This window comes from Chroicocephalus ridibundus, chromosome 2 (assembly GCF_963924245.1).
Source record: "Chroicocephalus ridibundus chromosome 2, bChrRid1.1, whole genome shotgun sequence".
Classification (NCBI taxonomy): domain Eukaryota; kingdom Metazoa; phylum Chordata; class Aves; order Charadriiformes; family Laridae; genus Chroicocephalus; species Chroicocephalus ridibundus.
In genome coordinates, this window is record NC_086285.1 from 1,119,567 (window position 1) to 1,147,406 (window position 27,840).

A 27,840-nucleotide genomic window follows, 5' to 3' on the forward strand; every position below is an offset into this window, starting at 1 on the left:
AAGTAGGTTTATCATCTTAAAATAAGCCAAGAGGAAAACTGTTATCTTCCAATCAGACATTTCAGTATGTTTTCTCATAGATGGAAGGGACTTCTGTAAAAACTTCTCTACAGAACTGTTGCTATTAAAGCAAAACACTTTGTACACCTGGTTTTTTTCCGTTGTAGCACACAGGAATTACCAGTAAAATGAGGATTACTGAAAACGAACACCCAACACCGGCTAATGTCTTCAGCAGCTTAGCGATGGATCAGGGCTTTTCACCAGCAGTTTTATGTTGGTATGGCAGCATGTGTTGGACTCCATAATCTGAATAAGCTCCTTCTTTAACGCCCCTGTACGTTAAATTGTACATTAAACTAGAGTTTCTGTTCTTGCAGAAAGAAACTAAGATCCTGGACAAGGAGTTACGAGGTTTTGCTGACACTTTCCTCTTCTCCGTCCATGCAGAACAGCTGGGTGCTACAAATAAATCACGATTTTAAACAATCCATGAGCAAAATACCAGGAAGTAGTAGTACCTTATTGAGACACCTTCGTGGTATTCTCCATCAGTATGCTGGCTGTTATCCTCTTATCTCAGAGGCCTGCTATCCGTAGTAGGAACACTTTTAATACGTGTTCTGTGAAGGAATAATTTAATGAATGAACCACGGGTTCGCACCAAGAGCTGTGTACTAAGCACGAGAAGATACTAACTGCTGTTAAGACACACATTTCTCTTACGAGGTGCATCATCCAGCACATGGTAACACATGGGATTTGATTTTTCCCTTTTTTTCCTTCCTCATTTAGGTCTCACTTGCGTACCAGTGAGGCTGTTACCTAGTCTTCTGCTGTAGACGTGAGGTTAGATGGAACGATAGCTGGTCAGTTGCTACTCAAAAAGCAATCTGTAAGGCGAGGGCGCCTGGCTCTCTTCTGGCAGAACTCTCCAGGTATCTCTGTAATAGCTGTTTGAATGCCAAGCAGGCAGTAAATAAGCGGTTACAAGCTTGAAGGGCTCAGGTTGGTCAGCCAGAAAAAGAAAAACGAGCGATAGCAGGAATCCCAGTCAGTAGTTGCGTATTGAAGCTAAGGTTTTCTCAGGCCTGGTGGCGTAGAGCACTCTGAAGGTGCTTGGGGTCAAGGTCAGGTTTTTATGGGTGTCTGGCAGACTTGTTCTGGGTTCCGAATGGGAAGGTGTGAGAGGCAGCAGGTGCTCTCCAGACCCACACATCCACGGCAGTGAGAGAACCTGCCAAGTGTCCGAATAGCTCATATCCCAAATGACTTGTACCCTTCTGTTTTGACCTCTGAGGAGAGGAAGACTTCTTTGGTCAGGTACTAGATGGAGATTTTTGATGACCAGTTCAGAATTGGAGGCTGCAGTGGTGTAGGTGAGCTGCTTCTACTCTCAGTAGAGGTTTCATGAACATGTGTTCGGCACACTTCTCTTTTTCCATAAGGAATTACTCCATGACTTCAGTATGGGAACCTTGGCTTGGAGCCAGTCTTAGCAGAGGCTGTTTCATGTCTGTCTTCTGAAGATTGAGGGCATGGTGTAAGGCTGAAGCTCCACCTCCTGGAGAAGTCCAGGAAACTGTTATTGCCCAGAGAACCCAAGTGGTGCCTTTATGGAGAGCCCTGCGCATCTTACAGCGTCTGTCAGCAAATACCTGAAGCCACTGGGGAGAAGTCAGAGCTCGCCCAATGCTCGTGTTGTCTTCAGCGTTAGCACTGAAGGTGCAGCTCAGCTCTGGTTTTTCAGAGCGTTCGGGAAGCTGTTGAGCAGGCTGCCCTGCGACAGCGTTGTCGGGAGGTGTGTTCATTCAGCCTCAGCTCCGTTTCTTTGGATGGCTATCTTTTGGACGCAGAGGAAACTCAAGAGCTTTCAGCTTGTAATTTATGTTCTTTTCTTGCTTTATATCTAACCAACAAGCAGCTCTTGTGCTCAAAAGGTGGTTCACAGCTTGTTTAGCACCTAACTGGGCAGCTGCAGTTGGGCTCTTGAGGAGCTGCAGTACAGCTTCTTTCAGTGAGGAGGTGAAAGGAGTGTTAGGGTTTCACTTTAATCGTTTCATTGATCCTGTCTTCAACAAACCCACGAGTATTGGTGTCATTACAGCTGAGGAAGAAGCAAGAGAATGAACGCTCAAGTTCTGAGTGAGAGCACTGTCCAGGAAACATCTACCATAGAACTACCCCTTGTGGGCCACTTTCTTTGATTTCAGCTTCTTTGTTCAGTTCAGACTCAAACACGTGCTTTGAATGTATTTCTGAGGGCTTGGGTCCAATTTCAGAGTGGTTTTGGGAGAGATGTGTTTGGAGGAACAGCACAAAGAGCCACACAGGACTGGAGAACCAGTTGGTCGTCGCGTTTATGCAGAGCAGCAGGTACGAAGGGTGGGAAATGAGGTTTCACCGTGCAGAGTTTCACGTCAAACCAGTGCGGAGGATCTTGAACTCCAGTGACTTTGGCGCCAGAAATAACAAGAGATCCTTAGTGTTTAAGAACCATGTTAGTGCTTTAACAGATTTGCTAGTGCTTAATGTTACTCTGGCGTTGAATTAATTATTTTGAAGTCTGCTTTGGAGAATTCTGGTATTTACACCACCTGCAAAATGGAATTTAAATCTTCGGTTGACCTGCAGCACGTGACAATGCCTCTGGATAGACCTTTCATCGAAAGCAGCTCAGGGGATCTTGTGCTAAGGAGGAATTACAAGTCTGGCAGCACCGTAATTGAGGTTAATCACGTAACCGACAACCACCTACAGAATCAAATTGGCTGTATTGGGAAAAACATTTTATAATACTGCGACTTACCAAGGGGGATTAGTCTATGACTTGAATACTGCAGAACTGTGCGTTGAACTGTCCTTTATGTCGCTGAAATTGATAGATTTGATGGTTTCTCTCTATGTGGGTAAACTGGGTGTTTCAGCAGAGCGTAGATAACTTAATGTTTTGTCCTGTTCATTGGACTGAAAAGAAAAACCGGTCAAATTTAAATTTGCAAGTAAACTTGATTTTTAAAGTAAAATTAGTGTAATAAGCTTTTAGTCTTACAGGAGTTTAGTGTTGTGGCTTTCTTTAAACCACTGTTAGTAGAGATCAGAAAACCGTAATTAACCCTGAAATAGATGTTGAGTATGATAAATGCGTGTTATGACAACTGTAAATACTTTATTTGTTTTCTCAGATGGAGCTGAAGAAGAAAAGATGGAAACGGAGACAGATGGGCAACAGTCTGAGAAGGTAAGCTTGGCTCGGTACACTGGTTCTGAAGAGGTAGTTCTGACACTTAGGAACCTGAATTATTGTGTTCTAAAATGCCACGTAAGAAATGTGGCATGTGCTGGTCTGTGGGTGTGTCCACAGGGAACGGTTTTTCAGTCTTCATGGTGCTTCATTTTCTTGTGAGGGATTTATTTCTAAGCCATAGTATTATTTAGGTTGGAAAAGACCTTTAAGATTCTCGAGTCCAACCGTTAGCCCAGCCCTGCCGAGCCCACCACTACCCCGCGTCCCTCAGCACCGCGTCTGCCCGGCTTTTGAATCCCCCCAGGGATGGCGACTCCACCACTGCCCTGGGCAGCCTCTTCCAACGCTTGACGACCCTTTCCGGGAAGAAAATTTTCCCAATTTCCATCCTAAACCTCCCCTGGCGCAACTTGAGGCCGTTTCCTCTTGTCCCATGGCCTGTTCCTTGGGAGAAGAGCCCGACCCCCCCTGGCTGCCCCCTCCTTTCAGGGAGCTGTGGAGAGCGAGAAGGTCTCCCCTCAGCTCCCTTTTCTCCAGGCTGAACACCCCCAGCTCCCTCAGCCGCTCCTCACAAGACTCCTGCTCCAGACCCCTCACCAGCTCCGTTGCCCTTCTCTGGACACGTGTCTAGAGACATCGTATAGAGATGGTTTTTTTGCTGGGCAAAGAACAGGAATGAGACGTCGGTGTGTTGTTTTCTAGTCCTGAGGAAAAAAGGTTGGGACTGGGTGCTATCAAAAGAATGAGAGACTTGAGCTGCAGAAGGACGTTGGTACGTTATGGTTCGTGGCTTGTAGTGGTGTAAAGCATCACTTTGAAGTCTTGCTCTAGGAGAGTTTGTCTTACGACAAATTGCCTTCCCAGCGCTGAATGCAGCTTTCAGCTCTGACAACAGAGAGGTCGGGGCTTTCCAGGAGACGGGTGAGTTGTGCAGAGCTGAACGGAGAACCTGGATGAAACTGTTGCCTCTGCTGCATCGCAGTTCTCCAGCAACAACGCGAGTTACGGACCTGTTCTGTCTGCACGATCGCGTGCGGCTCGGTGGGCATGGGAGGATGAGATCTGGCTGACTAAAGGAAGGCGCCTGGAGCTGAGCTGCTCGATAAAACTCCTCTTTGCAAGAGGCCTGGGCTAACTCTGGGTTATAGGTGTGTGTATTGTGTACTTCTCATGTTAGGTATGGTGCATCCTGCCCATAAATATGAGATATTTAGAAATTAATTCCTTCAAGCTGTTGATAGTGCCTCCAAGAACGCAATTGTTTGGCATTTTTTTATAATCCCATGTCTACAAATACAGTACCTCTTTCCAGACGGTCTACAATAACGGCTCTGGCTGTGATTTCCAGACCTGAACTGGAATTAAACTCATCATGGAATTAGCACCACCACCCTGCTAAATAAATGGTGGTGAGCACTTCCTGAGTCTGCAGCAACAGGTGGTATTTCTACGTTGCCTGTTTAGTCAAATAAATGAAATAAAACTAACCTCGTGGCTGCGGAGTGTAGTCATGATGTTGCTTCTCACTCCGTTTTTGAGATAGATCTTTTGCTGCCTTTCTGGTAAAGAGTCAGGTACACTTAGGTAGATGTAAGTGTAGAAGACTTGGGCAGAGCTCAAAAAGCTGCGTTGTTGCGTAGAGCAGAATAAGTGAGAAACATTCAGGTCAGTTTGTATTTTCAAGGGGAAAATGATGCTTCCACTCTTGAGCACGAACCTGCTGCTGATTTCATTAATACCAAGTTATGACATCTACATTTTAACAAGAAATATTTTTATTTTATTTTCATTTTGCAAATGTTGCTCTCCCCAGCCAATTCGGGACAGGAGCACCCTCGGTTGTAGCATTTATTGCCACAGGACGCTGTTGTGACCATGAGTTGGGCAGAATTTGGAGCTGTGCGGGTAGTTGGATACTGTATAAATTGCTGACGTGGCAGATGACACTGGAAAGGATATAAAACTTACATACAAACTACTGGAATAAATGGGGGAGCAGAACATGTTGTTATCTGTCATCTCAGTTCAGGGATTCTTGTATCACAGAATGGGAGGGGTGAGAAGGAGATCACCCAGTCCAACCCCCTGCCAGAGCAGGGTCACCCACAGCAGGTGGCACAGGAACGCGTCCAGGCGGGTTTGGGATGTCTCCAGAGACGGAGACTCCCCCACCTCTCTGGGCAGCCTGTGCCAGGGCTCTGCCACCCTCAGGGGAAAGAAGTTCCTCCTCATGTTGAGGTGGAACTTCCCGTGTCCCAGTTTGTGCCCATTGCCCCTCGTCCTGTCGCTGGGCACCACTGAGAGGAGTCTGGCCCCATCTTCTTGCCACCCGCCCTTTGGATATTGCTGAGCATGGATGAGATCCCCTCTCAGTGTGCTCTTCTCCAGGCTGAACGGCCCCAGGGCTCTCAGCCTTTCCTCATCACAGAGATGCTCCAGTCCCTTCATCATCTTTGTAGCCCTTTGCTGTCCCCTCTCCAGCAGTTCCCTGTCCTTCTTGAACCAGGGAGCCCAGAACTGGACCCAGTGCTCCAGATGCGGCCTCACCAAGGCAGAGCAGAGGGGGAGGATGACCTCCCTCCACCTGCTGGCCACGCTCTCCTGAATGCCCCCCAGGAGACCATTGGCCGCCTTGGCCACAAGGTCCCATTGCTGGCCCATGAGCAACTTGTCCACCAGGACTCCCAGGTCCTTCTGCACAGAACTGCTCCCCAGCAGGTCAGCCCCTCACCTGTAGCAGTGCATGGGGTTGTTCCTCCCTCGGTGCAGGACCCTACGCTTGCCCTTGTTGAATTTCATTAGGTGCCTCTCCACCAAGAATTTTGATGACCACTTTTAAATCTGTATTCAAGAAAATAAAGGCCATCCTCCTGACACCCACCCTTCAAGTATTTATAAGCATTGATAAGATCCCCCCTCAGTTGCCTTTTTTCCAGACTAAAAAGACCCAAGTCCCTCAGCCTTTCCTCGTAAGAGAGGTGTTCTGGTCCCGTCATCATCTTGGGTAGCCCTAAAGGTGATTGGCCTGGGTTACTGAATCTGGTAGACCTCCGTCCAGCAGAGCACTTACTTTGTTAATTGAGATTTCAGTTACGATTGTCAAAATGGGCTTTAGTAGCAGTGAACCTTTAAAATTTAATCTCTTCCTTTATGATAGTGAATTAATTTGAAAGCTCTAAACCGAGTTAACAGTGAACGCCTTGTATAGCGCTCATTCTTCAATCTTTCATCCCATTTAGGTTGAAAACAAAGCGGAGAGTGAAATTGAGGAAGGCGATAAAGTACAAGAAGGGGAAAATGAGAGAAATCCAGAAAAAGAGCAAGACAGCGAAGTGACTGCAGAGCCCAAGCCAGGTAATGGTTCCCAGCTGTTCCTCAAGCTGCGTTAGCTTTAATAGCCTTCTTCTAAAGTGGTTGGAACAGACCATAAACTCAGCTGTGGCAGAAATATTTCCTCTTGCACATCAGGCTGCTTCATGCTTCAGTAGTAAATATTCTAGTTTAATTTCACTGCGAAGCTCGGGCACTAAATTCTTGCTTGAACTCATTTTAGACCTCGGCTGAGCTTTCTGTCGCTGTGTGTAGTGACTGGGTGAAGAAATTGCAGTAGCAAAGTGTGTGTAGGTCATATAAATTACTTTCTTTTGCCTGTATTGCGCCCCGGTTTGATTGCTCTCGATGCAAAGAAATGGGACTGCTCACTTCTACTCTTAGAAGTTAATACGTTAGCTCCATTTCCCTGTGAAGTGATGCAGAGCCTTTATTTTGACAGGCTGAGGACTACTGTGTTTTTCCTACACAAAACATTATTCTTCTTATCTATTTTTAACGTGCTCCCCTTGTACCACATGGATATATTGTTGTGGGTTTTTTTTTTCCTGGAACTTACATTTAGTATTTTAGCACCAGGTAGAACGAGAAGCATTTGGGTGTGATGTGATAATGGAGTCAATTTGGAAACGTGGCTGAAATTGTTCTGATGCGAGTAAGGCGATGGCAGAAGATGAATTGACAGGATGGAAACTAAAAGCGTTTAAAGTTGCCCTGTTTGTTGGATGAGATCCCCTTAGACTAGAATTGTTCCCACGACAGCGTTTGGACGCGTAGCGGTACTATAACGTAGAAATGTGACAGTGTGTGGATGAATTAATTTGTTTGACGACTAACAGTGTGCGTGGTGCAATTCCTGTCCCGCCACGATACTGTTAACAAGGGGAGAATGCCCGTAACGGATTTGGCGGTAAATCTCTTCCAGAAGAAAAGGAGGCAGAAGAGAACAAGGAGAACGTTGATGCCAGCAAAGACAAAGAGAACGAGGCTGGAAAGAAGAAAGTGGAACATGAAATCTCGGAAGGAAACGTAGCTACAGCTGCAGCTGCTGCCCTTGCCTCAGCTGCCACCAAAGCAAAGGTTTGTTTTATACAGATGTCCATTGGCTTGGGTTCCAGTTCGCATTAGAGCTCTTCTCAAAATGGCCTTTTGTTCCAGATCTGTGCGGGTTCCTGTTCTCATCTCTAATACCTTGAAGGAGCACAAGTGCCATCTTCAGTTTTTTCTCCTTGACCTTCTAGGTGAAATAGTATAATATAATTTTAACTTGGGCAGCTACGTTTATGATTATGAAGATGAACATCCCTAAGAAGTAGCCCCAAAATGTGTTTGTCATTTTTGGAAAGACTTTTATCCGCTCGATGGGTCTGGCTGTAATGCTGAGGGCGTGGGCCTGGGTGGCAGAACCCTGACGCTGCCTCTTTCGCTGTGCCGCCGGCTCTTCTGTGGACTTCGCACAAGCCCTCCGCGCCTGGACTCTTTGTCTGTAAAAACAATGCGATGTTCAATTTCAGCATTACAATTTTCATAGACAACTTAATGATTATTTTTTTGATGTTGTTAAGAGGTACTGTGTGTCTGTTGGAAGCACGTTCTTGTCTTCCTATCGTTAAACTTCTGTTTGTTTATCTGTAGTCTCTTAATGAGCTGTGGTTTGAATCGGTGTCCTGTCTAATTTCTTTCCCCTATAATTACTGATTGCATGTTGTCTGTCATTTTCTTTCTGCAGGAACCAGATCGCCTTCGCTTCTTTCAGAACATCTTTCTCAAAAATCCATTTTCTCTTCACGTATTTTGTTCTTTGGATTCAAGTTGTGTAGTTTAGGTTTCTTAATCCCTCTTGGATTCAATCCTAAATTTCATGTCACCTACTTTATAAGCACCAAAAGCAAAGCATGGATGGTGTTTAGCTCCCGATGGATTTCCAGGACGTAATAGTGGACCTAATGAAGTGTTGCGTGTGTCACGCTGACTTTTCCAGTCTGATCTTTGACTCTTAACTTTTACGAACTTTTTTCCCGGCTGCATCATGTACGTTGAGGACAGTGTGGCGTTGTCATGATGATACAGTCATCACCTTTATGAACCCGTGAGATTTGAGGATGGTTTTAGTTATTACCTTTCAAGCCAGGTTCTGAAGTCACAAGTTGCATGAATTCAGGCACCCTCGCTGTGTGGGATCCCACTTTGCAGGCAAACTCCAGGTTCGTTAGTTCGGTGACGTGCGGAGTCCTCGCTGGCTGCCCTGTGCGTCACCTCACCTGTCTGCACCCGAGCCGGGGATGCTCCAAGCGCTGCGCTCTGTCACTGAGAGCAGCTTTACTTTCGGTTCATCAGACTTCAAGATATTTTCAGCCAAGTTGAAAAAAAACCCTGCATATATATGTAAGGAGGCATGAAATTTAATCTCTATTTTATGGAAGGCTACTTTCTCCAAATGAAGGTGATCTGCTTTCCTTCCCTTGCCGATAACGAGTGCTAGAAGGAAAAGGGACTTGGCTAATGGCAGTTTTCATTATGGTAATAATAATATTCTAGAAGAATTTTAGCTTTATATTACAGGGAATAATATATTATAATTAGGGTGTTCGCGCTTTAGAGTAGAATTCAAGTTCAACTGGGATTTCTCTTTCCACTTGCACTTAAAAACCCAGACAATATTAAGGCTTTCAGTGAGCTGCATCTTGTCTGAGAGGGTAATTCGGTTCTTCCTAATAAATTCAAGACCTGGTCGTGTGAAGAGCTGTGACAAAGTTGTTTTCCTTACGATTTTATATTGTAGAAGAAATTGCAGTTGACTTCTAAGGAGAAGCAGGGGTTAAAGGCGGGCACTTGAAGTGGCTTTTTTTTTTTTTTTCATTTAGGCTAAGTGGCTTCAGCAATAGGTTGTCCTATTTGAGAAATGGTGTCCAGGGAACGTGGACATTCAGGGGTGAGACTCTGTATTACTACGTATGAACAGAGCAACAACTTTAAATGTGTTTTTACAGGTTATAGCTTCTCTACAAACAGAATTAAAGTCCCTTTCCCTCATTTTCTTCTCAGATTCCTGAATCGGTGCAAGATTTTTTTCCTCTCTGTGCATAGGTAGCACCTGATAGCAATCTGCAGGAGAGAGGACATTTTCTGTTTGCTTTTGTCCGGTTGGGATTGCGCCGCAGAGCTGCTGCTGTAGCTGTTGATCCATCGCTGACACTGCCAGAAAGGACCGTTCTGGTCATAATGTGACCTCATGCGTAGCATTGGTCCCTTGACTTCTCTGAATTTCTGTTTTGAGGTAGTTGTGATTGAATATGTCTTTTTTAGAAGACACTGATATCAAAACTGCCAGTGATGCAAAACCTGTAATTGTCCATAAGTTTTTCCATGGGTGGTAAACTTTGCTGTTAGCCTTTCTTCCTAATCTGATATGCTTCAGCCACGAACCGTTGTGCCATAGCAGCACTTCCCTTCACCTGCTGAATTAAAAAGCCTTCGGTTATCAACTGCTCTTTTCATGTGTAGGTATTTAGAAATGTAAAATCTGGAATAGAAGGGACCCTGTTGCTAAAGTCACGTTTCTTCTTTTTGCGGGCAGCTGCCTCCTGTCTTCTCTTTTATAGGCAAATCAAATTATGTCTTTAATTGGTTCTTTTCTGCTGCTGCTCTAGAAACTCACTGTAGGACCTTTTTCATCTCGTGCTGGAATGTATGCATGGCAGGACTTAGTTTTTCCCATTGTGTGCCTTAATTCAGATAGTTCTGTGTTAATCTGCTGCCTTTATTGCTTCTGTTTCATTCGTAAAAGATAGTCTTATCCCTCACAGAATCACAGAAACTTCAGAGTTGGAAGGGACCTCTAGAGATCATCCAGTCCCACTCCCCTGCTAAAGCAGGATTGCCCAGAGCACGTCACTCAGGGCTGCATCCAGGCGAGTCTTGAAAATCTCCGGAGAAGGGGACCCCGCACCCTCCCCGGGCAGCCTGTTCCAGTGCTCTGTCACCCTCACTGTAAAGAAGTTTTTCCGTGTATTTGAACAGAACTTCCCGTGTTCTAACTTGTGCCCGTTGCCCCTCGTCCTGTCACTGGGAACCAATGAAAAGAGTCTGGCACCATCCTCCTTCAACCCACCCTTTAGATACTTCTATGCCATAATAAGGTCTCCCCTCGGCCTTGTCTTCTCCAGGCTAAAGAGTCCCAGCTCTCTCAGCCTTTCTTCATAAGGGAGGTGCTCCAGTCCCATAATCATCTTGGTTGCCCTTCGCTGGGCTCGCTCCAGTAGTTCACTGTCCCTCTTGAACTGGGGAGCCCAGAACTGGGTGCAGTATTCCAATTGTGGCCTCACCAGTGCAGAGTAGAGGGGGAGAATGACCTCCTTCGACCTACTGGCCACACTCTTCCCTGTGCAGCCCAGGATGCCATTGGCCTTTTTGGCAACAAGGGCACATTGTTGGCTCATGGATAATTTACTGTCTATCAGGACCCCCAGCTCCTTCTCCTCAGAACTACTTCCCAGCAGGTCCACCCCTAACCTATACTGGTGCTTGGCATTCTTCCTCCCCAGGTGGAGGACCTTGCCCTTGCATTTGTTGAACCTCCTGAGGTTCTTCTCTGCCCAACTCTCCATCCTGTCCAGGTCACGCTGGATGGCAGCACGGCCCTCCGGAGTGTCAGCCACCCCTCCCAGTTTGGTATCATCAGCGAACTTGCTGAGGATACACTCTGTCCCATCATCCAAGTCATTAATGAATATACTGAAGAAAATTGGACCGAGTATTGACCCCTGGGGGACACCACTGGTTACAGGCCTCCAACTAGACTCTATGCCACTGATCACAACCCTCTGAGTTCTGTCACACAGACAGTTCTCAATCCACCTCACCATCACCTCATCTAGCCCATACTTCCTCAGCTTCCTAATGAGGATGTTATGGGAGACAGTGTCAAAAGCCTTGCTAAAGTCAAGGTAGATGACGTCTACGGCTCTCCCCTCATCCAGCCAACCCGTTATAACGTCATAGAAAGCTATCAGATTGGTCAAGCATGATTTACTCTTGGTGAATCCATGCTGACCACTTCCAATGACTTCCTGTTCCTCAACGTGTTTGGAGATGACATCCAGAATGAGTCGCTCCATTACCTTCCCAGGGACAGAGGTGAGACTAACAAGACTAACTATCTTCCCTCTTGGCCTCGCAAACAAAAACTAGGTTGAAGCATGTGGTCTCCGCTCACCAAATAGGAAGAAGGAAGGAAGAAGGAGTAATTTTCCCTGCCTGCTGCAATTTCAGCTAACCTCTGGCGTGTGGATGAGGACTTCATCACAGTATTCCAGTGGGATGGTGCTTGGACGCTATCCGTTTTCCAGAGGTCTCTTGTGGTCTAGTTTTACAGTTGTCTCTACAAATTGTCACACTCATGCTCTTGCTGTGATTAGCGAATTTCACAACCAGAGTTGGGTTTAAGAAGAGGAGGGGATGGGCTCGGTTCTGTGAGGCTGCTGTAACACGGTTGCGCTGGGTCGGTAACTCGTCTTGTGCTTGCTCCCGGGTTTATCAGTATTCACCCAGAGGGGATCACTGAGCAGAGAAACCAGAGTCAGTATTGTGGCAACGAGCACGAGCCCAGGCGCAGAGGCACTAATTGCTCTACTTGTGTTTGGGACCCCCGTGTTTAAGTAGTGACCCAAAGCGCTGTGCCGTATTGGCGCTCAGCCAGAGGCCAGGTCTACCCAGCTTAGTCATGCTCAGGTCGGTCAGAATTGCCGTGTCCCAGGATAAAGTCACATACCATCTTCTTTTTCACTTATTTATGACTTAAGGTGGACGCAGCAATGTCTTTATCAGGCAATTTAAGTCACTATTAATTTTGTCTTGCTATTTTTTTGTCCACCGCAGAGTCAGTGATGACTTGTTCTTTGTCCACGCGAAAGGCCAGGCTGAGGAGAGGTCTCTCCGTGTCTCTTCAGGAAACACTTCAATGGTGGTTTCCTTTCTAATGTGTATTTTGAGACCTGTCTTTTTCCTAATTGTGTGCCACGCTGATTTTGTTAATCTGGTTTCATTATTAAAATTGCACGCATCAAGCAAGGAGAAACGACTGTCAGAAGGCTGTGTGTATCAACAGAGGTACTTCTGTCACTCTCACTTTTCATACAAATTAGTTTGTTTTACTAAAGAGCATTAATTAACATTAAATTTTCTAGCTCTGTCAGCCATTCAGTTATTTTTATTTCAGACATGTGCACCATTGTTTGGTCAGTATTTAATTGAGTAGCCTGTGTGATTTTCCCAGTGGCGTGCTATTAGATGAACTTGGGGGACCACTCTGGTTCTCAAACTACCTGAATGAAAATTACACTCGGTGGGAGTCTTGCGTGTACGTTCTCTAGATTTACTGCAGACTTGCTTTATTGCTGGTGGGTTACCGGGGGTGAATGCTGTCAAATGACGCGACATACTAGTGGTGGAAACAATCTCATACATTTTTGAGAAATTCTGATTATAATTGGGATAACCAGGGAGTTTCAGAATGCTTCTTTTTTGCGGCTCGGTATTTCTCCTGCTTCCCAGCCAAGGTTTGGGGCACCGTTTGCTAAATATGAGTCTCCTTGTGCAGCTTGAGCTGGATGAGATGCAGCTTTTTTCTTTTTTGCCTTTTTCCCCTCACCTTTCCCTGCCCCAAAGCCAACCCTCCTTCCTCCTTAACCCTTGGACGTGTCAGCGAGGCTTTGCCTGGACGCAGTGGTTGGGAAACATCCTTCGACTGTGAATACAGAAACTTCCAAGCGGTGCGTGTGATGGGCGTTTTATTTTGAGTCTATTTTCAATATGAACAGCAAGCTTTTAGCAAAAGCTGGTAGAAACTGTCGTTAACATGCATTTCACACTTGGAGAACGTGGAACGCTTTTATAGGCTGTCTCATATATCACATATATCTACACGTATATATCTACTGTGTCATTTATGTGTGTGTGTATATGTAAATGGGGTAAAGCTAAAGCCTTGTAAAGAATGTTATTTGCCTTTTTCTGCAACTTGCTTTTGCAGTTTAAATACAGCTTTGCCTTCAGCTTTCTTCCGCAGTAGGAATACTGTGCAACCTGGTTAGAAAAGGGAACTGGAGTTATTTTTATTTTTTTTAACAGTTTCTTCTAATATCTGTGTAGAGATGTCTCTGTAAGCTCTCCCTAGCCCGAGGTGGAACTGCTGCGCCGAGAAAGCGTATGGTTTACTGGTGTGGTGCTGCACGTAGTGGGAACGTGCTTAACTCCATAGATAGCTTCTCATGTACTTGAGCAAAAAACACTTAAATGGCAAAGAATGCAAGAGTCGTCTCACGGGTTTTGTGGGTCGTTCCAGGTAAAAGCCTCCTGTGCGTGTTTTGGTGAGAGCTTTTTGGATGACCTGCAGCTGACTCCGTAGAACATCCCCTTGCTCCCTCATTTGCATCTCCATGAAAGTGCTCTCTGTTACACAGCGCTCGGAAGGCTTCGAGGCAAAGCCGGATTGCTTCTGAGGACTGAGCATCCACAATACCTCTTGTATTAAACCTTGACACCTATTTACTTCATTAAAACCTTAACAATCTTCCAAAGGCTTCTGGTTCCCAGCATAAGATTGATAATGCCCGGTTTTCTGTCCAGAAGTGGAATAGGATGGCTGAAGCTTAAATGCAGGCTTATTTGTTCCCTTAAAGCGCTTTGTGTTGTGAAATGTGTGTAAAGCAAACACCTGTGTTTTGTCCTCAGCACCTAGCAGCGGTGGAAGAAAGAAAGATCAAGTCCCTGGTTGCCCTTCTGGTGGAAACGCAGATGAAGAAGCTGGAGATAAAACTTCGCCATTTTGAGGAGCTGGAAACCATTATGGACAGAGAGAAAGAGGCAGTAAGTAGGAGGGTACTAATATGAAATTCTGGATTAGATCAGTCGCTGCCAAGATCCGTGTGTGCGAACAGCTGGAAAACTGGCAACTTCAGCTGTTTCTCGCCTTTATGCAGGTCTCTCTGCCTCAGCTGGAATTCGTAATTACCCCCTGCAGTGGTGTTTGAGTCTCTCCTCTACCCACATCTTCCCTCCACCACAAGCGGCAGACTGGTGGTATCCTAGATTTGCTTCCTAATCCTTGCTCCTGTCACCTAAGCAGGAATGTGGAATTGGTCCTGAGCCTTCACGTAGGCCTTGCCACGTGAATGAGATCTGATGTACGAATGGCTTTTCCACGTAAAGAGAGTGAAAGGGATGGAAACGTCCCTTCCCTAAGGGAAGGGAGCCAGCTGTCTGCCTTTCCTTCCTGACCCAGTTTAGACTGGAGATTTGGGTTTAAGCATGTCGTTCAGGTTTTTTTTGGAGGGCATTCCCAGTAGCTCTTGGGAAAGTCCTCAAAATGAGATGCAATAGCAGAAGGAGGCGTGCTCGGGAGTAACAGCTTCTCGTTTTGTAGTGGTGAGGGGTTTGCCTGAGCTGGGGAGGAGAACGGCCGCTTGGAGAGAGGGGAAGGATGCAGGGATGCCAAGAGATGGGAAAAGGTGGTTGCTCATAGGCACCAGAAAAGTATCAAAATAGAACAAAGCTGAGCTGACAAATGTAATGATGAAGCACGATTGAGGTCTCACCAGCTGAAGAAAGTGGTGACACTAAGAGAGCAAATATACGATGCATCCCCCAAGCCAGGGTTGTATTATATTGTAGCGCTACTAGTGACACCTTACTGAAGACTTGTGTATCCCTAAAATCGGGGTATGACGTGGGAGAGATGCTGCCTCTGCCTGTCAGTGGCTGGGTTACACATCAATATAGTGCAGCAAGCTTTCAGAGAAGCGATTTCTCTCCAGTTACTGTGAAGATCACCCAAAACTTCATGTTTATCAGAGAGCAGTCAGGTTTTTTTTATTTTTCTGTTGTGTAGCTTGCTCATGTTTTTGTCAATAGGCAATTACTCTAAATGCATTGAAAGTATTGACTCATAATTCTGGGGGTTTTCACATTTGCCCTACCGTGTGGATTTAATGGAATTTACATCCTCACGTTGGCATTAATCACGTTGATAGAGTCTGACAAACTGTGGTCTTTGTTGTAGCAGAACATCAGCAAGAATTTCTAGATTGCTCAGCATCCACAACCATTTTGGTGTGGTGTTTGCCCCTGACACTGATTGGCAGCTCAAGAAATGGACCTAACTATTTTTAAAAGGTTCTCTGCAGATTTCTTTCTCTGGGGGATATATTCTACTAGTGACAGCGGGGGGAGGAGGGGGGGGTCGTTCCATTTTGAGACATATGACATCTTCCTTTTTAAAAATGTGCATACAGTTTTTTCCCTTGGCTTTCTGGTAGTTAAATTTGGTCTCTTCACCTGTCATTGTGGATATTTAGTGGAATAATTAAAGCAAGAAAAAATTCCTTAGGTGCCGTCGCACACTGTGCGTATGTCCTTTTTTTGCTGCACTGGCTTTTTCTTGTAGCAAAGGTAAGGCAATTCTAAGTGTTGAAAGAATTCCGTGTTGCGGACTGGAGGGTGTTAGATTTTTAGGCAAAACACATTTATTTTGGCTAAAGTAACTTCAGTGCTGCCAACTCTGTGTCTAACCAGGGATCCTGTCGGTAGGAGCCTTGTTGACCCAGAATTTATAATAGCAGATGAATGCTTTCTTTACCCATTTCTGTTTAGGGAGGAGCTACTTGCTGAAGATGGAATTGTAGTACAATGATGGTTATTGTATTGAGTAAACATTAAGGGCCTGTAATAGTCCCTTCTAATTGTGAAGCACTTTGCAACAGCGCCAAAACACGCTCTTGCAAATTTGAAGATTGTCAAGAGTGTCATATTCATGACTACGTACCTGGAAATGTGGCCGATTTCGTGAATCGGGCTGCGCAGGGAGGTCGTCAGGCAGACTGATGGATGCTGATCTTCGTTAAGGTGCCTACCCTTGCTCTTGCCTGCCATCCGCTGCAGGTGTAACCGAGTTTTGGGAGACTAAATACAAATTACTGATAGACTGCCCACCAGAAAATGTGTTACTACCAGTTGTCTTCATGCTAATCTGGGGCTACGACAGTCGGTTGTGTCCGTAAACCTGCTTCTGAAATACTTACAACAAAGGCAAGAACCTAGTACAGAACCGGGTGTTTGGGCCCGGCATCAGTCGCAAGAGCAGCTTGTGTTGTAACTTGTGCTTATTTGCCTTTGTCCAACTGTCTTCCCTCATCCTGAGGGGAGGGAAAGTGTAGAAGAGAAGTTTTCACTGGTTTTCCTAAGTACAAGGTGTGTTTTCAGACACTGGATGCTGTTTGCAGATGCTTGTAAAGACTTTTGTTGGGTTTTTTTAAACTGTTTCAGGATAGGGTACCGTGAAGAGAGCAAAGCAGGAATGTAAAAGGGTCTAGAAAGACTATAAGAAGTGCGGTGTAGCCGTACTTCTTGCCTAAGTCTTTGTTTCGGGTCATTTGCAGTAATTCTTCTCTGAGCCGCCTGCCACCTACGGAATCTGTTTCCACACATGCACAATTACACCATTGGTGTACGTGTCTCTTCATTTTATCAAGTTCTTCCCGCTAACATATCACATTGGTCAAGGAAAAAGGAGTCATGGCAGCATGAATAATCCCATTGTAGTCCCTACATGCAGAAAAGCAGCCCCCGACAAGGAGTATGTATTATTCATGAGGGTCTGTCTCCATCTGGTTCCGTGGGTGAATTGCGTGCTCTGTGTATTCTGTTTTCATCCGCGCTTTGTCAGCAGTCAAACTGCTAACACAAAGTATCGATGGAGCTTTGGGACTTTTTGGGGAGAACTTCTGCTAGGTGCAAGTCTCCTTGGCGACCTGCTTTTCAGATGAATTAGGGAGTATGTCGTAAAATGCTCATTAAATATTTGTAAACTAGTCACACAAATCCACATGTCAAATTGCTTAAGAGTAGTAGATGTAGAAATGTGTTGGGATTTTCTTAAGTAAGTCAAATGACGTACGTTTCCTTAAACGTGACGATGATCAGTCATATAAATAGTAAGAAATATTTTCTGTAGTTTGTCTTTTCATTTTGGGCTTGCTTACCCTCCACGTGGCTTCATAATTAAACAAAGAACTTATTTTATATTAATAGGCCTAAACTGCATGAGGGTTTTTTTAATTAACACGCTGCTTAATCGTGCAGATCATTGCTGTCTGGCTATCATCACGTCCAAGTCCTACACTTAAAATAAAGGTACGGAGTAGGATCCTGCCTGTAATCACTGAGCTCGTGCTATGGCGCGCGTGTTCTGCTTTGATCTTTCCCTAGAAAATCTCTTTAGTTTACCGTTCCTCTCGTCCCAGCGCGCAGAAGATTGGGAGAAAAATGTACAGTTTCTTCTGGAATTGTCTTAAGGCTGGATGTTCTGCAGAGTCATTATTGAGTAATGGGTTAGTTGTATTACGGAGAGATTCTCTAGGACAAAACAAGGTGAATTCATCTGTTCCAGCTGGAAAACGCCCTGGACCCTTTACCAAAACCTGCTGCGAATCAGACAGATGTGCGTCGATAGCATAGGTATTTCATTTGCAGAAACATGCTTTAAATGTGTAGTTTTTAACTTCGCTTTGCCTTTTTTTCCCTTATTTTTGACGTAGTTAGAGCAGCAGAGACAACAGTTGCTGACAGAACGCCAGAATTTCCACATGGAACAGCTGAAATACGCTGAATTAAGGGCTCGTCAGCAAATGGAGCAGCAGCACAGCCAAAACCCCCAGCAGTCTCACCAGCACTCCAGTGGGCCTGGCATGAACCCCCTGGGGGCACCAGCACATCCAGGCTTACTGCCCCACCAGCAGCCCCCGCCGTACCCCATGATGCACCACCAAATGCCACCACCTCACCCGCCACAGCCAGGTAAGAGCTGGGAGGAGAAAACCCCCTTACGTTAATCACCGCTCGCAATAGAGTAAAACCAGAGGAAGAGGGTACTGCTGGGTGAAATTGCAGTGGTGTCATGGATGGTCTGTGTTACGGAGTGTTTTGTAATGAGGAGAAGGATTTGGGGGTGCTGGCGGGGGGGGGGGGGGGGGGGGGGGGGAACTGGCCATGAGCTGGCCACGTGCGCTGGCAGCCCAGAACCCCACCACAGCCTGGGCTGCATCCCCAGCAGCGTGGGCAGGGGGGCGAGGGGGGGATTCTGCCCCTCTGCTCCGCTCTGTGAGACCCCCCTGCAGTGCTGCCTCCAGCGCTGGGGCCTCAGCACAGGAGAGACACGGAGCTGTTGGAGCGGGGCCAGAGGAGGCCCCGGAGCTGCTGGGAGGGCTGGAGCCCCTCTGCTGTGGGGACAGGCTGAGAGAGCTGGGGGGTTCAGCCTGGAGAAGAGAAGGCTCCGCGGAGACCTTGGAGCCCCTTCCAGTCCCTCAAGGGGCTCCAGGAAAGCTGGGGAGGGACTCTGGAGCAGGGAGGGGAGCCATGGGACGAGGGGGAAGGGTTTTCCACTGACAGAGGGGAGATTGAGATGAGATATTGGGAAGAAATTGTTGGCTGTGAGGGGGGTGAGCCCCTGGCCCAGGTTGCCCAGAGAAGCTGTGGCTGCCCCATCCCTGGAGGGGTTCAAGGGCAGGTTGGACGGGGCTTGGAGCAACCTGGGCTGGTGGGAGGTGTCCCTGCCCAGGGCAGGAGGTTGGAACTGGATGATCCTTAAGGTCCCTTCCAACTCTAACCATTCTGTGATTCTGTGATAATGGTGCTGCTTATAAAACAGAAACACGGTTGCTAGAAAGATGAGCTCTGCTTGTGCTGCAGCTTCCTTTTATAGCTGTGGCCCCTGTACCAGATTTGGGGCGGAGGTACCTCACCGATGTGTATGAATACCCAAAAGGAGGGAGTGAAAGAGAGTGCTAGACTCTTCTCAGTAGCCGCAGTGACAGGGCAAGAGGCAAGGGGCACAAATTGAAACACGTGAAATTCCATCTGGACACAGGAAAATACTTTTTTTCCCTGTGAGGGTCATCAAACCCTGGGGCAGATTGCCCAGCAAGGCAGCGGAGTCTCCGTCCCTGGAGACAGTCAAGCTCTAAAGTAAAGAAATGGAGATGCCCCAAGTATCACTTCGGAATGTTTTTAGCTTGTTTGTATTTCCTTAGACTTTTTTTTACGCCCAGTGATCTGAGCAGAGATGCTGCTTGAAAAACAATCCTTCCCTCAAATTCTCTAATTTGTGACACGCCTCACCACGGAAGAAAGCTTAGGGAAAGGACTGGGACAAGAAGCAGACGCTGAAAGTCTCCAGTCCAGCTCGGAGCAAGGCTCAGGTTGCGGGGGACTTGAGGTTTGGATATCCTCAAGGGTGGAAATACTGCTAATATCAAAGGATGGAGAAACTAGGTGGCGATTTTACTGTTAGAAAGGACTGGGGCTACCAAATATTGTACTTTCGCCGTGAAGATGTTTATGGGAGTTGGAATCGACGGCTTCACTATACTTACTAAACGTTGTTGAAATGGTAATTTAAAATAGAATAGCACCACCTGGTATGGAGTAACCCGATTGTCTGACTAGACCACAGCGAAGGAGAGTAGCTTTTGTCAATTGTCAACTGCTTGATCAAAAACCGTTCTAAAAGAGTAGCTGGTTGGTTGTTAGCTGGAAGTATTTCGGAAGATCTTGTATAGGCGGCTGCTGCTGAAGAAGCTGGAATGTTTGGGGTATCATGATCAAAAATAGGACGTGGCAACAGAAAGCCCGCAGGAGCTTGAGTTTTCGTCTCGGGAGAAGACCTGTGTTAAGTGTGTGGTTTGGAAAAGAGCAGAAGGGCGTGGAGACCCGTCAGGATTTGCAGATGACCAGGAAAATGCGAGGCATCTAATCCAACTGCGTGAATCTCCACAGTAATCCAACTTGATTTAATCACCAGATGCAGAGTAATGCGCGTTGGAGAGGAAGGTGAGAGTTGTCTTGCGATCTAGACGCTGAAGGAAACTGTCTTTGTAGGGGCGCAGAGTCAGTGAATTCCTGCCTTCGCTCTGCCCTTGTGGGCGTTTGTTTTGGGAGCTGGTGTGGTTTTTGCTGAAGTTGAACTGGGAGCGTGATAAAATGTGGTCTGTTTTACAGGATTCAGATAATATTGTAGCTCAATTTGTCTATCGTATGCTGTATTGACAGCTCAGGTCCGTTCACTTCGCAGCAGAATGGAGAGACGTTGTGTGAAATGGAAAAACGGCAAATTGAAAACAGCTTAAAGGGGGGTATCATTGCATATCATTAGACTAGCTCTTACTTACGCGCTGCGGCGGAGACTGAAAACGTAACAAGATTAAATGCATTGTTGTATTCACTAGGGGACTAATAAAACTTGATTTCTAATATATTCACATCCTTGGTTCACATAATGCCTTATTACCTCAGCCCCATTGTGATCATCCAGGCCCTCTGTGTCCCCAGCGATTCCTCTCGGTGTGTATTGTGGGGAGTGCGGTGCTGTGTTAATTAGTCAGTACGTCTCTTTTTTCAGATTTGATTAAAGTTAGTCAATAGATTGACTTTTCCACCACCCCCCACCCCCTCCTGTTAGAGGGTGGCAAAGTGATGGATGAGGCGCAGCACTTCTGGCTCCCGCAGCAGTGAAGCAGCTGGTGCTGTCGCATGCCGTACGGATACGGGGCTGGGATCTCGCCTCTTACCTCGTCTGACACAGTGCTGGTTCGACATTTTTGTGAAGGTGAGAATTCGGAGGCCCTTTGAGAGTTTGAAGACAAGCCCCTCTGCTGCTTCTACCATATTCCAGCTGATCTTGCCTAGAAGGCGAAATCGTCTCTTTTCCTTAGGCTCTTCGGTGGAAGTTTGTTAGAAATGCTTGGGAGGTCCATGAGTGCCAAAGCCCGTTGGCTTCACGGTGGAGTTTTGTATGACTTGAGGGTAAGGAGAGAAAATGGAAAAGTTCAGTGTTTCCTCGAGTGAGTTCAACTCCGAGCCAGTCCTGGCGAGGTGTGCGAGTAGTAACTTAGGGATCCTTCAGTCCCCGGAGACAGTGACTCACAAATTGGCCTGATTTTCTGTTTAGGTAGGTTAAAATGCCCAGAGTTTGACTTTCCGTGACAAATGAGTACATCGTCACAGGCTGAATCTCTGCTGGGAATCTCTCTGTTGCATGCAGCAGCCTCCAGAAATCTCACTGACATGCTGAAACGGTCAGCGCTTGCATTTTGTGTACATGACACCCCCCCATGTATTATACACACTAAAAAATAATCCCTTATCACATCACATTGGTCACGGTGAAGCTGTGATAAATACTACAGAACTTCTATTGACACGTTTTTAGAGCAGTTGTGGTGTATTTATTGGACTTGTAAGTCTTGGAGCGTTAATAGTCCAATACTTTCATGGCAGACCTGTACCTTCGTAGATCAGTAGCGATTTTTGCCGCTCAGTTGCTAATTTGGGGCCCTTTGGAACAGACTGGGGAACTTCACCTTAATGACCACACACCCGTAAGTTCCCTCACTGGGTCCCTGCCCGTGAGTCGCCCTCAGTCTCGGTGGAGGTGCCGCAATTTGGAGCGTTTGGGTAGATGAATTTCACCCTGCTGAAGGGCTGAGATCCACTTTTAGAAGAAATTTCTAAATTTCTTCTCTTTTTTGCTGCTCTTAGTCCTGTAGATGAAGCTCTGGCTTCAGAGCCCTGGGTGTACAGCTTCCCAGTGCAGAGCTTGACATGCTTTTGTAACAAGGAGGAGCGATTGCCTTACCCGAGTTCTCCGCTTCTCTCCAATACCAACCTGCCGTCTGTCCCTAAGGTCGCCGATTTCAGGAAACCTCGGTGATGAATACCACAGCGTAATTCTTCAGTCAGGTATGAAGATGTTATTGGAGACTTCGCCGAGTCTCTGCCTGCTGCTCTAACGGCTCTGCGGGAAGAACCCTGACCCATTCAGTTTGTGTTAGGGAAAAATCCCAAAACAACTTAGCCGTAACTGAGAAAGCACCAGTGGGCATCCTTCCAAAACACAGCCCCGGGGGGAAGCCGGAGATGGAAATACCCTGCACAATTTCCTGTTCAGCTGCGTGGTTTTAACTCCAGACTTTACCTTGGTCCTCACTGATGTTTTCAAACAGGTTTCTGACCTCAGTAGTGACTAAAAGTGGAACTGTTGGTTCAGCAGACCATGAACAAAACGCGAAGTCGCATGTCTTTAAAGTGATTGACGAAAGCTGAAGAGATGGTGGGAAACAAAGTGATGAAAGGATCTGAAACGGCATTTGTAAATGGAAGGAAAAAAAACCCAACACTCCTGCTTCTGGCTCTTCTGGATTCAGAGGCAGAAGCAGTTAAGCCAAATCTCATAACTAAAAGTTACGGGTGAAGCTCTTTCCAGAAAAACATTCTTTAGCTTAGATGTCAGGCTCTGGACACAGCTGGTGAGCATCTCCAGTCCAGGGTCGGTCTTTGCAGTGGGGCCACATCTGGTTCTGCTGGACCATGGAGTTTGCTGGGACCTGCTGTAGAGCTGGAATCGGTCCAAGGCCAGCACCCATGGGCAGGTTGGGTGAAAGGGAAACCGAGCTGAGCCAGGAGAGCTCCTGCAGAGAGGAGAGCTGTTGGTGGATTCCGCATAAAGCAAAAATTTTGCAGCAGACAGTGTAGAACGCGCAGCCAGAGAGGCTTCCTGAGGACCAAGGGATCAGGGCCAGCCAGCATGGGTTTAGGAAGGGGAGGTCCTGCTTAACCAACCTGATCTCTTTCTGTGACCATGTGACCCACCTTCTGGATGCGGGGAAGGTGGTGGACGTTGTCTGTCTGGACTCAGGTAAGGCCTTTGACACCGTCCCCCACAGCATTCTCCTGGAGAAGCTGGCGAATCATGGCATAGACAAGTGTACTCTTTGCTGGGTTAAAAACTGGCTGGATGGCCGTGCCCAGAGAGTTGTGATCAATGGGGTGAAATCCTCTTGGTGGCTGGTCACCAGCGGTGTCCCTCAGGGCTCAGTGCTGGGGCCGGTTTTGTTTAATATCTTTATCAGTGATCTGGATGAGGGGATTGAGTGCACCCTCAGTAAGTTTGCAGATGACACCAAACTAGGTGGGAGTGTTGATCTGCTCGAGGGTAGGAAGGCTCTCCAGAGGGACCTGGACAGGCTGGATCCATGGGCCAAGTGTAGGAGGTTTCATAAGGCCAAGTGCCGGGTCCTGCATTTCGGTCACAACAACCCCAAGCAACGCTACGGGCTTGGGGCAGAGTGGCTGGAAAGCTGCCCGGCAGAAAAGGACCTGGGGGTGCTGGTGGACGGCCAGCTTGACATGAGCCAGCAATGTGCCCAGGTGGCCAAGAAGGCCAACAGCATTCTGGCTTGTATCAGGAACAGCGTGGCCAGCAGGAGCAGGGAAGGGATGGTGCCCCTGTACTGGGCACTGGTGAGGCCTCACCTCGAGCGCTGTGTTCAGTTCTGGGCCCCTCTGTACAAGAGGGACGTTGAGGTGCTGGAGCGTGTCCAGAGGAGAGCGACCAGGCTGGTGAGGGCTCTGGAGACCAGGGCATGTGAGGAGAGGCTGAGGGAGCTGGGCATGTTTAGCTTGGAGAAGAGGAGGCTGAGGGGAGACCCCATTGCCCTCATTGCCAGTTGGGCTGCCATCAGTTGGTCCTTTGGTGCCTGGGCGTGATGAGATTCTGGTCAACCCAATGACCGAAGTATGTTCCTGTTTTTGGGCATGGGCACTGATTTCAGACAAGTCCCATGACTTGTTCCTTTCCCAGATTTTTTTTTTTAACTTTAACTTCATTTTGACTGAGCTTATTTTGTTCTCTCTTTTCCCCTGGAATGAAGACTTTTCAAATAGAAAAATAAAATTGCATTCCAATTTCACTGTAAAAAAAGCTGTGCCTTGTAGTCTAGAACGGGAAATAAAATTCCCGATTTCTTCCTGTGCTACCGGCCTCGCTGCTGGTTGTATCATTTGAAGCTCATTATTGATTTCTTTCCGCACTATCCTGGTTATCTGTGGAATGCTAAATGCCCTGTACGAGTGATACTTGTGGTGTGTAATGCGAGAAACTTCTTGAAATTCGTGGAGGACGAGAGAGAGATACGTATTAATAGCTGTCATTGACTCTTCCCTTCAAGGGGGATTTTCAGCTAGTAAATAATTTCTGACCCAAAGCAGAAATGGAATAAGGAGGTGAAGGACACACTTCCCACTAGAGCTGGATGAGTAACTTTAATAACCTTTTCCCCCAATATATTTTGCATAATTTTCTGTTGATGGTTGAAATATTAAAAAAAAAAAGAAAAAAGAAAAAAAAAAAAAAAACAAAAACAACCAACCAAACAAAAAAAACCCTAAGTAATTTTGGGCTTGCGGCTTTTCAAGGAAGTGTTGTACATTTCATTATTTAAAACTTGTGGTTTTAAATTGAGCTACTGGATGCTATTTACTTTCCTATTGGACTGATTGCAATTCCAGGATTATTTTTTTTTTGGTACAGATGAGGATTTTGAGTTCACTTCCTTTTTGCTAAATATTTTTTTAAGGACTGCCAGTGCTTCCTTTGTAGCCGTGGTACGTAATGAGCTCGCCGGCCGGAGGCACGCGGGGAGCAAAGTCAGACGGGTGGTTTGCCGTGTTCATCCAGCGCCGTATTACACGCGTCGTCGTGGGTTTGTGAGGTGTTTTGGTGGTTGATAACACAGAAACATTAAAGCCACGTTGGGTGCTCTCGGGTATATTCTTGACTGTATGCAACCTAGCCAGGCAAGAGACGTTATGGGCTGGAATAGTAAATAAGAGTCAGTTAGGGATTCCTCCAGGGATGCTGGATGATGCTTTAGAGACTTGCGCTGAACTGTCCTCTTAAACATCTGCAGAGCTTCTCCACTAAGTCTGAGCAGCTCCTGACTCCTTACAAGAATGTATTATTGAAGATGCATTAATATTTGAAGGTTACCGGTGCTGCTCTGCAGAAGGGTTGTCCTTGCTGGCGTGACACGCTAAGCAGCTTCTCGGCAAAGTACCTTCCATCGTACGTGCTTTCTTACAGGAAAAATCATGGCGAGTCCTCAGCTGGGGGGTGTTGTGGGTGTCGGGGCCCGGCACGGTGCACCTCGGTGTTGGGAAGTGCCTGACCTCAGCGCGCCGATGCCACCGTCGTCAGCGCCGGCTGAATCGCGCCAGAGGGGAGTGACAGAAATGCAATAAGCAAGTGAAGTGGAAATTCTGCCTCTCCCCCGAGAGGCGATGCTAAATGAGTTATTGTGGTTAATTATTCACAGTTCTTGGCTATGGGATTGCCTGCTGCAGTGCGTGCGGGGAGAGGACATGCCGAAGGAAAGGACGTGTCTGGGAGGTTGTACAGGTTTCCCGGTCTTCTGAGAAGCGTTCCCGGTGGGAAGGAGCACATCTCGCAGTGCTGCAGAGCTCCTCCACGGTGAAGCTGGCAGGCAGTCCTGGAGCAATTCTCTGCTGCTTCCCATTTCGGGACGGCGAAACAATTCATTTAGTAGTAGGAAATCGAGATTTCGGCGAGGCATGTCCCCTCCCGGAGATCAGAGGAATGTCAGAGCGCAGCCTGCTTTTCCCCTCGCCGAAATCCTGGCTGCCGAAGGAGGGACTCCCTTCACGTAGCACGGGCTGCGCTTGCAGATTTTCCCTTTTGAATGGTAAACGGAGAGAGAGGTGTGCAGGAGGATTTGAATCGGCTCCAAGCTTTGTGCATCACGCCCCATCGGCTGCTACAGTGAAACAAAAATACTAAAACTCTTTACCGCTCCAGTGCCCCTCAAGTAGCTGATTTAATAGAGGTAGAGGCTTATTTAATAGAGATAAATACCTTGGAGATCCTTTAAAAACTGTTCCTCATCCGTTTCACTGTGATGTGAATCTGCAGTTGGCAATTTGCTAATAGTGGAATGCTTCAAAGCGCACATTAGAAAATGTCTACGATCTCTAACGTGTAAAGGATTTTATTTTTTTTCAGCCTGCTAAATCTCGTTTTATTGAACCTTTTGGCTTTATCTCTTCCTGCGTCTGCTGTTTTTAAGCTCTCCCCCTTATGTAGGTCACACTTTCCACATTTTACGCTTGAGCTGCTGTCTTGAAGCGGTGTCTCTTGTAAAATAAAAAAAAAAAATACGATCTCTATAGAAATAGGGCTTCATTTTTGCCATAGTGGTAGTAGTAATTTCCCCTTGCTCAGTCCCAGTTTGGTTCGGTAGCGCTTGGTTACTGCTCAACTTCAGCGTTTTGGAGTTCTACTACGTGATAGGATTGTTCCTCTGCAAGAACCCTAAGCTAATTTTAAGGTAAAATTGTTGCGCGCCGTGTCAGAGCGCGGGGTTGGCTGCCCGTTTTTTGCCGTCCTTGATTTGAATATAAAACGCAGTCCTTGAATCTTCGCCTTACTGCAGGCTTGGCAGCCTTTCCTCTCGCTGGAGGAATGCTTCCCCGGTGTTAGAGCTTAAGACCTCCTGTGAAGCCACTCGGGGTGTAGTAAGTCTGATCCAGCTTCAGGTGTTTCAGAAGAGGGTTTGGGTTTTTTTTAAATATTAATCACTCCATTAGCACGGAGAGAATCTTGTAGGCGCGTGGTGTGAGAAGGAAGATGGCCAAATTTACGCTTGGAGAGGTTGAGGCTCCTTCATGTGGAAGCTCCCAGGCTGGGGATTTCTCAGTTCCCAGCTTCCCTGGTTTTCTGAAACACAGCTGTGACGTTCCAGTTTTTACATTTTTATTCCCTGATCAACCTTAATTTTGCAAGCGGATAGCATCCCTCGTAGCTGTGAATATCTTCTTTTGCTACGAAACCCTCTAGGTCTTTGGGCCATGTTTTCTCCCTAGTTTCTTGTTTTCGGCAAGGCTCAGCCCCTGCCGCCTGTCTGCTCTGTCCGGTTGAGTTGCCGTTGCTTCTGCTGGTCTGACTTGGCTTCTGCACGCTTGTAGCTGCAGTTGTTTGGTTTTTGTGTGTGTTGAAGATATGAGTTCACTAAAAATAAAAGATCTGCTGAAAGCCAGAGTTCTTAACAGCATAATAATGTTGGCTTGATGTACCAAGTGGCCGCTCTCCTGGTGGGTTACCCTTTCAGAGTACAACACCAGCGTCAAAGCGTGGGAGGAATGGGAGGACGAGGACGTACGAGGAAGCAGCGCTCATCTTGCTTGCGTTGAGCTAATCTCAATCCAGACACGGTTTCCAATCCTAAAGCTCGGTCTTATGGCTCCGTTGCTCTGTTCTCCGGCAAACTTGAGTTTTCAGGAGCAGGTTGTGCGTGCGTGTATACAGGGTCAGCCCGGAGGTTCGCATTGCTCTCTTTGATATGAGAGGAAATGCTTCGTGA

General features: G+C 46.7%; 1 protein-coding gene across 1 annotated transcript in view; it reads left to right on the forward strand.

The window, feature by feature from the left end:
• The window catches only part of SMARCC1 (SWI/SNF related, matrix associated, actin dependent regulator of chromatin subfamily c member 1), a 98,201-nt gene that overhangs the window by 62,090 nt on the left and 8,271 nt on the right, over window positions 1-27,840 (forward strand). The window contains exons 22-26 of the mRNA XM_063324190.1: window positions 3,186-3,241; window positions 6,487-6,601; window positions 7,503-7,657; window positions 14,309-14,443; window positions 18,169-18,427. Coding sequence (XP_063180260.1) covers window positions 3,186-3,241; window positions 6,487-6,601; window positions 7,503-7,657; window positions 14,309-14,443; window positions 18,169-18,427 — 720 coding nt within the window. The remainder of the gene's footprint in view (window positions 1-3,185; window positions 3,242-6,486; window positions 6,602-7,502; window positions 7,658-14,308; window positions 14,444-18,168; window positions 18,428-27,840) is intronic.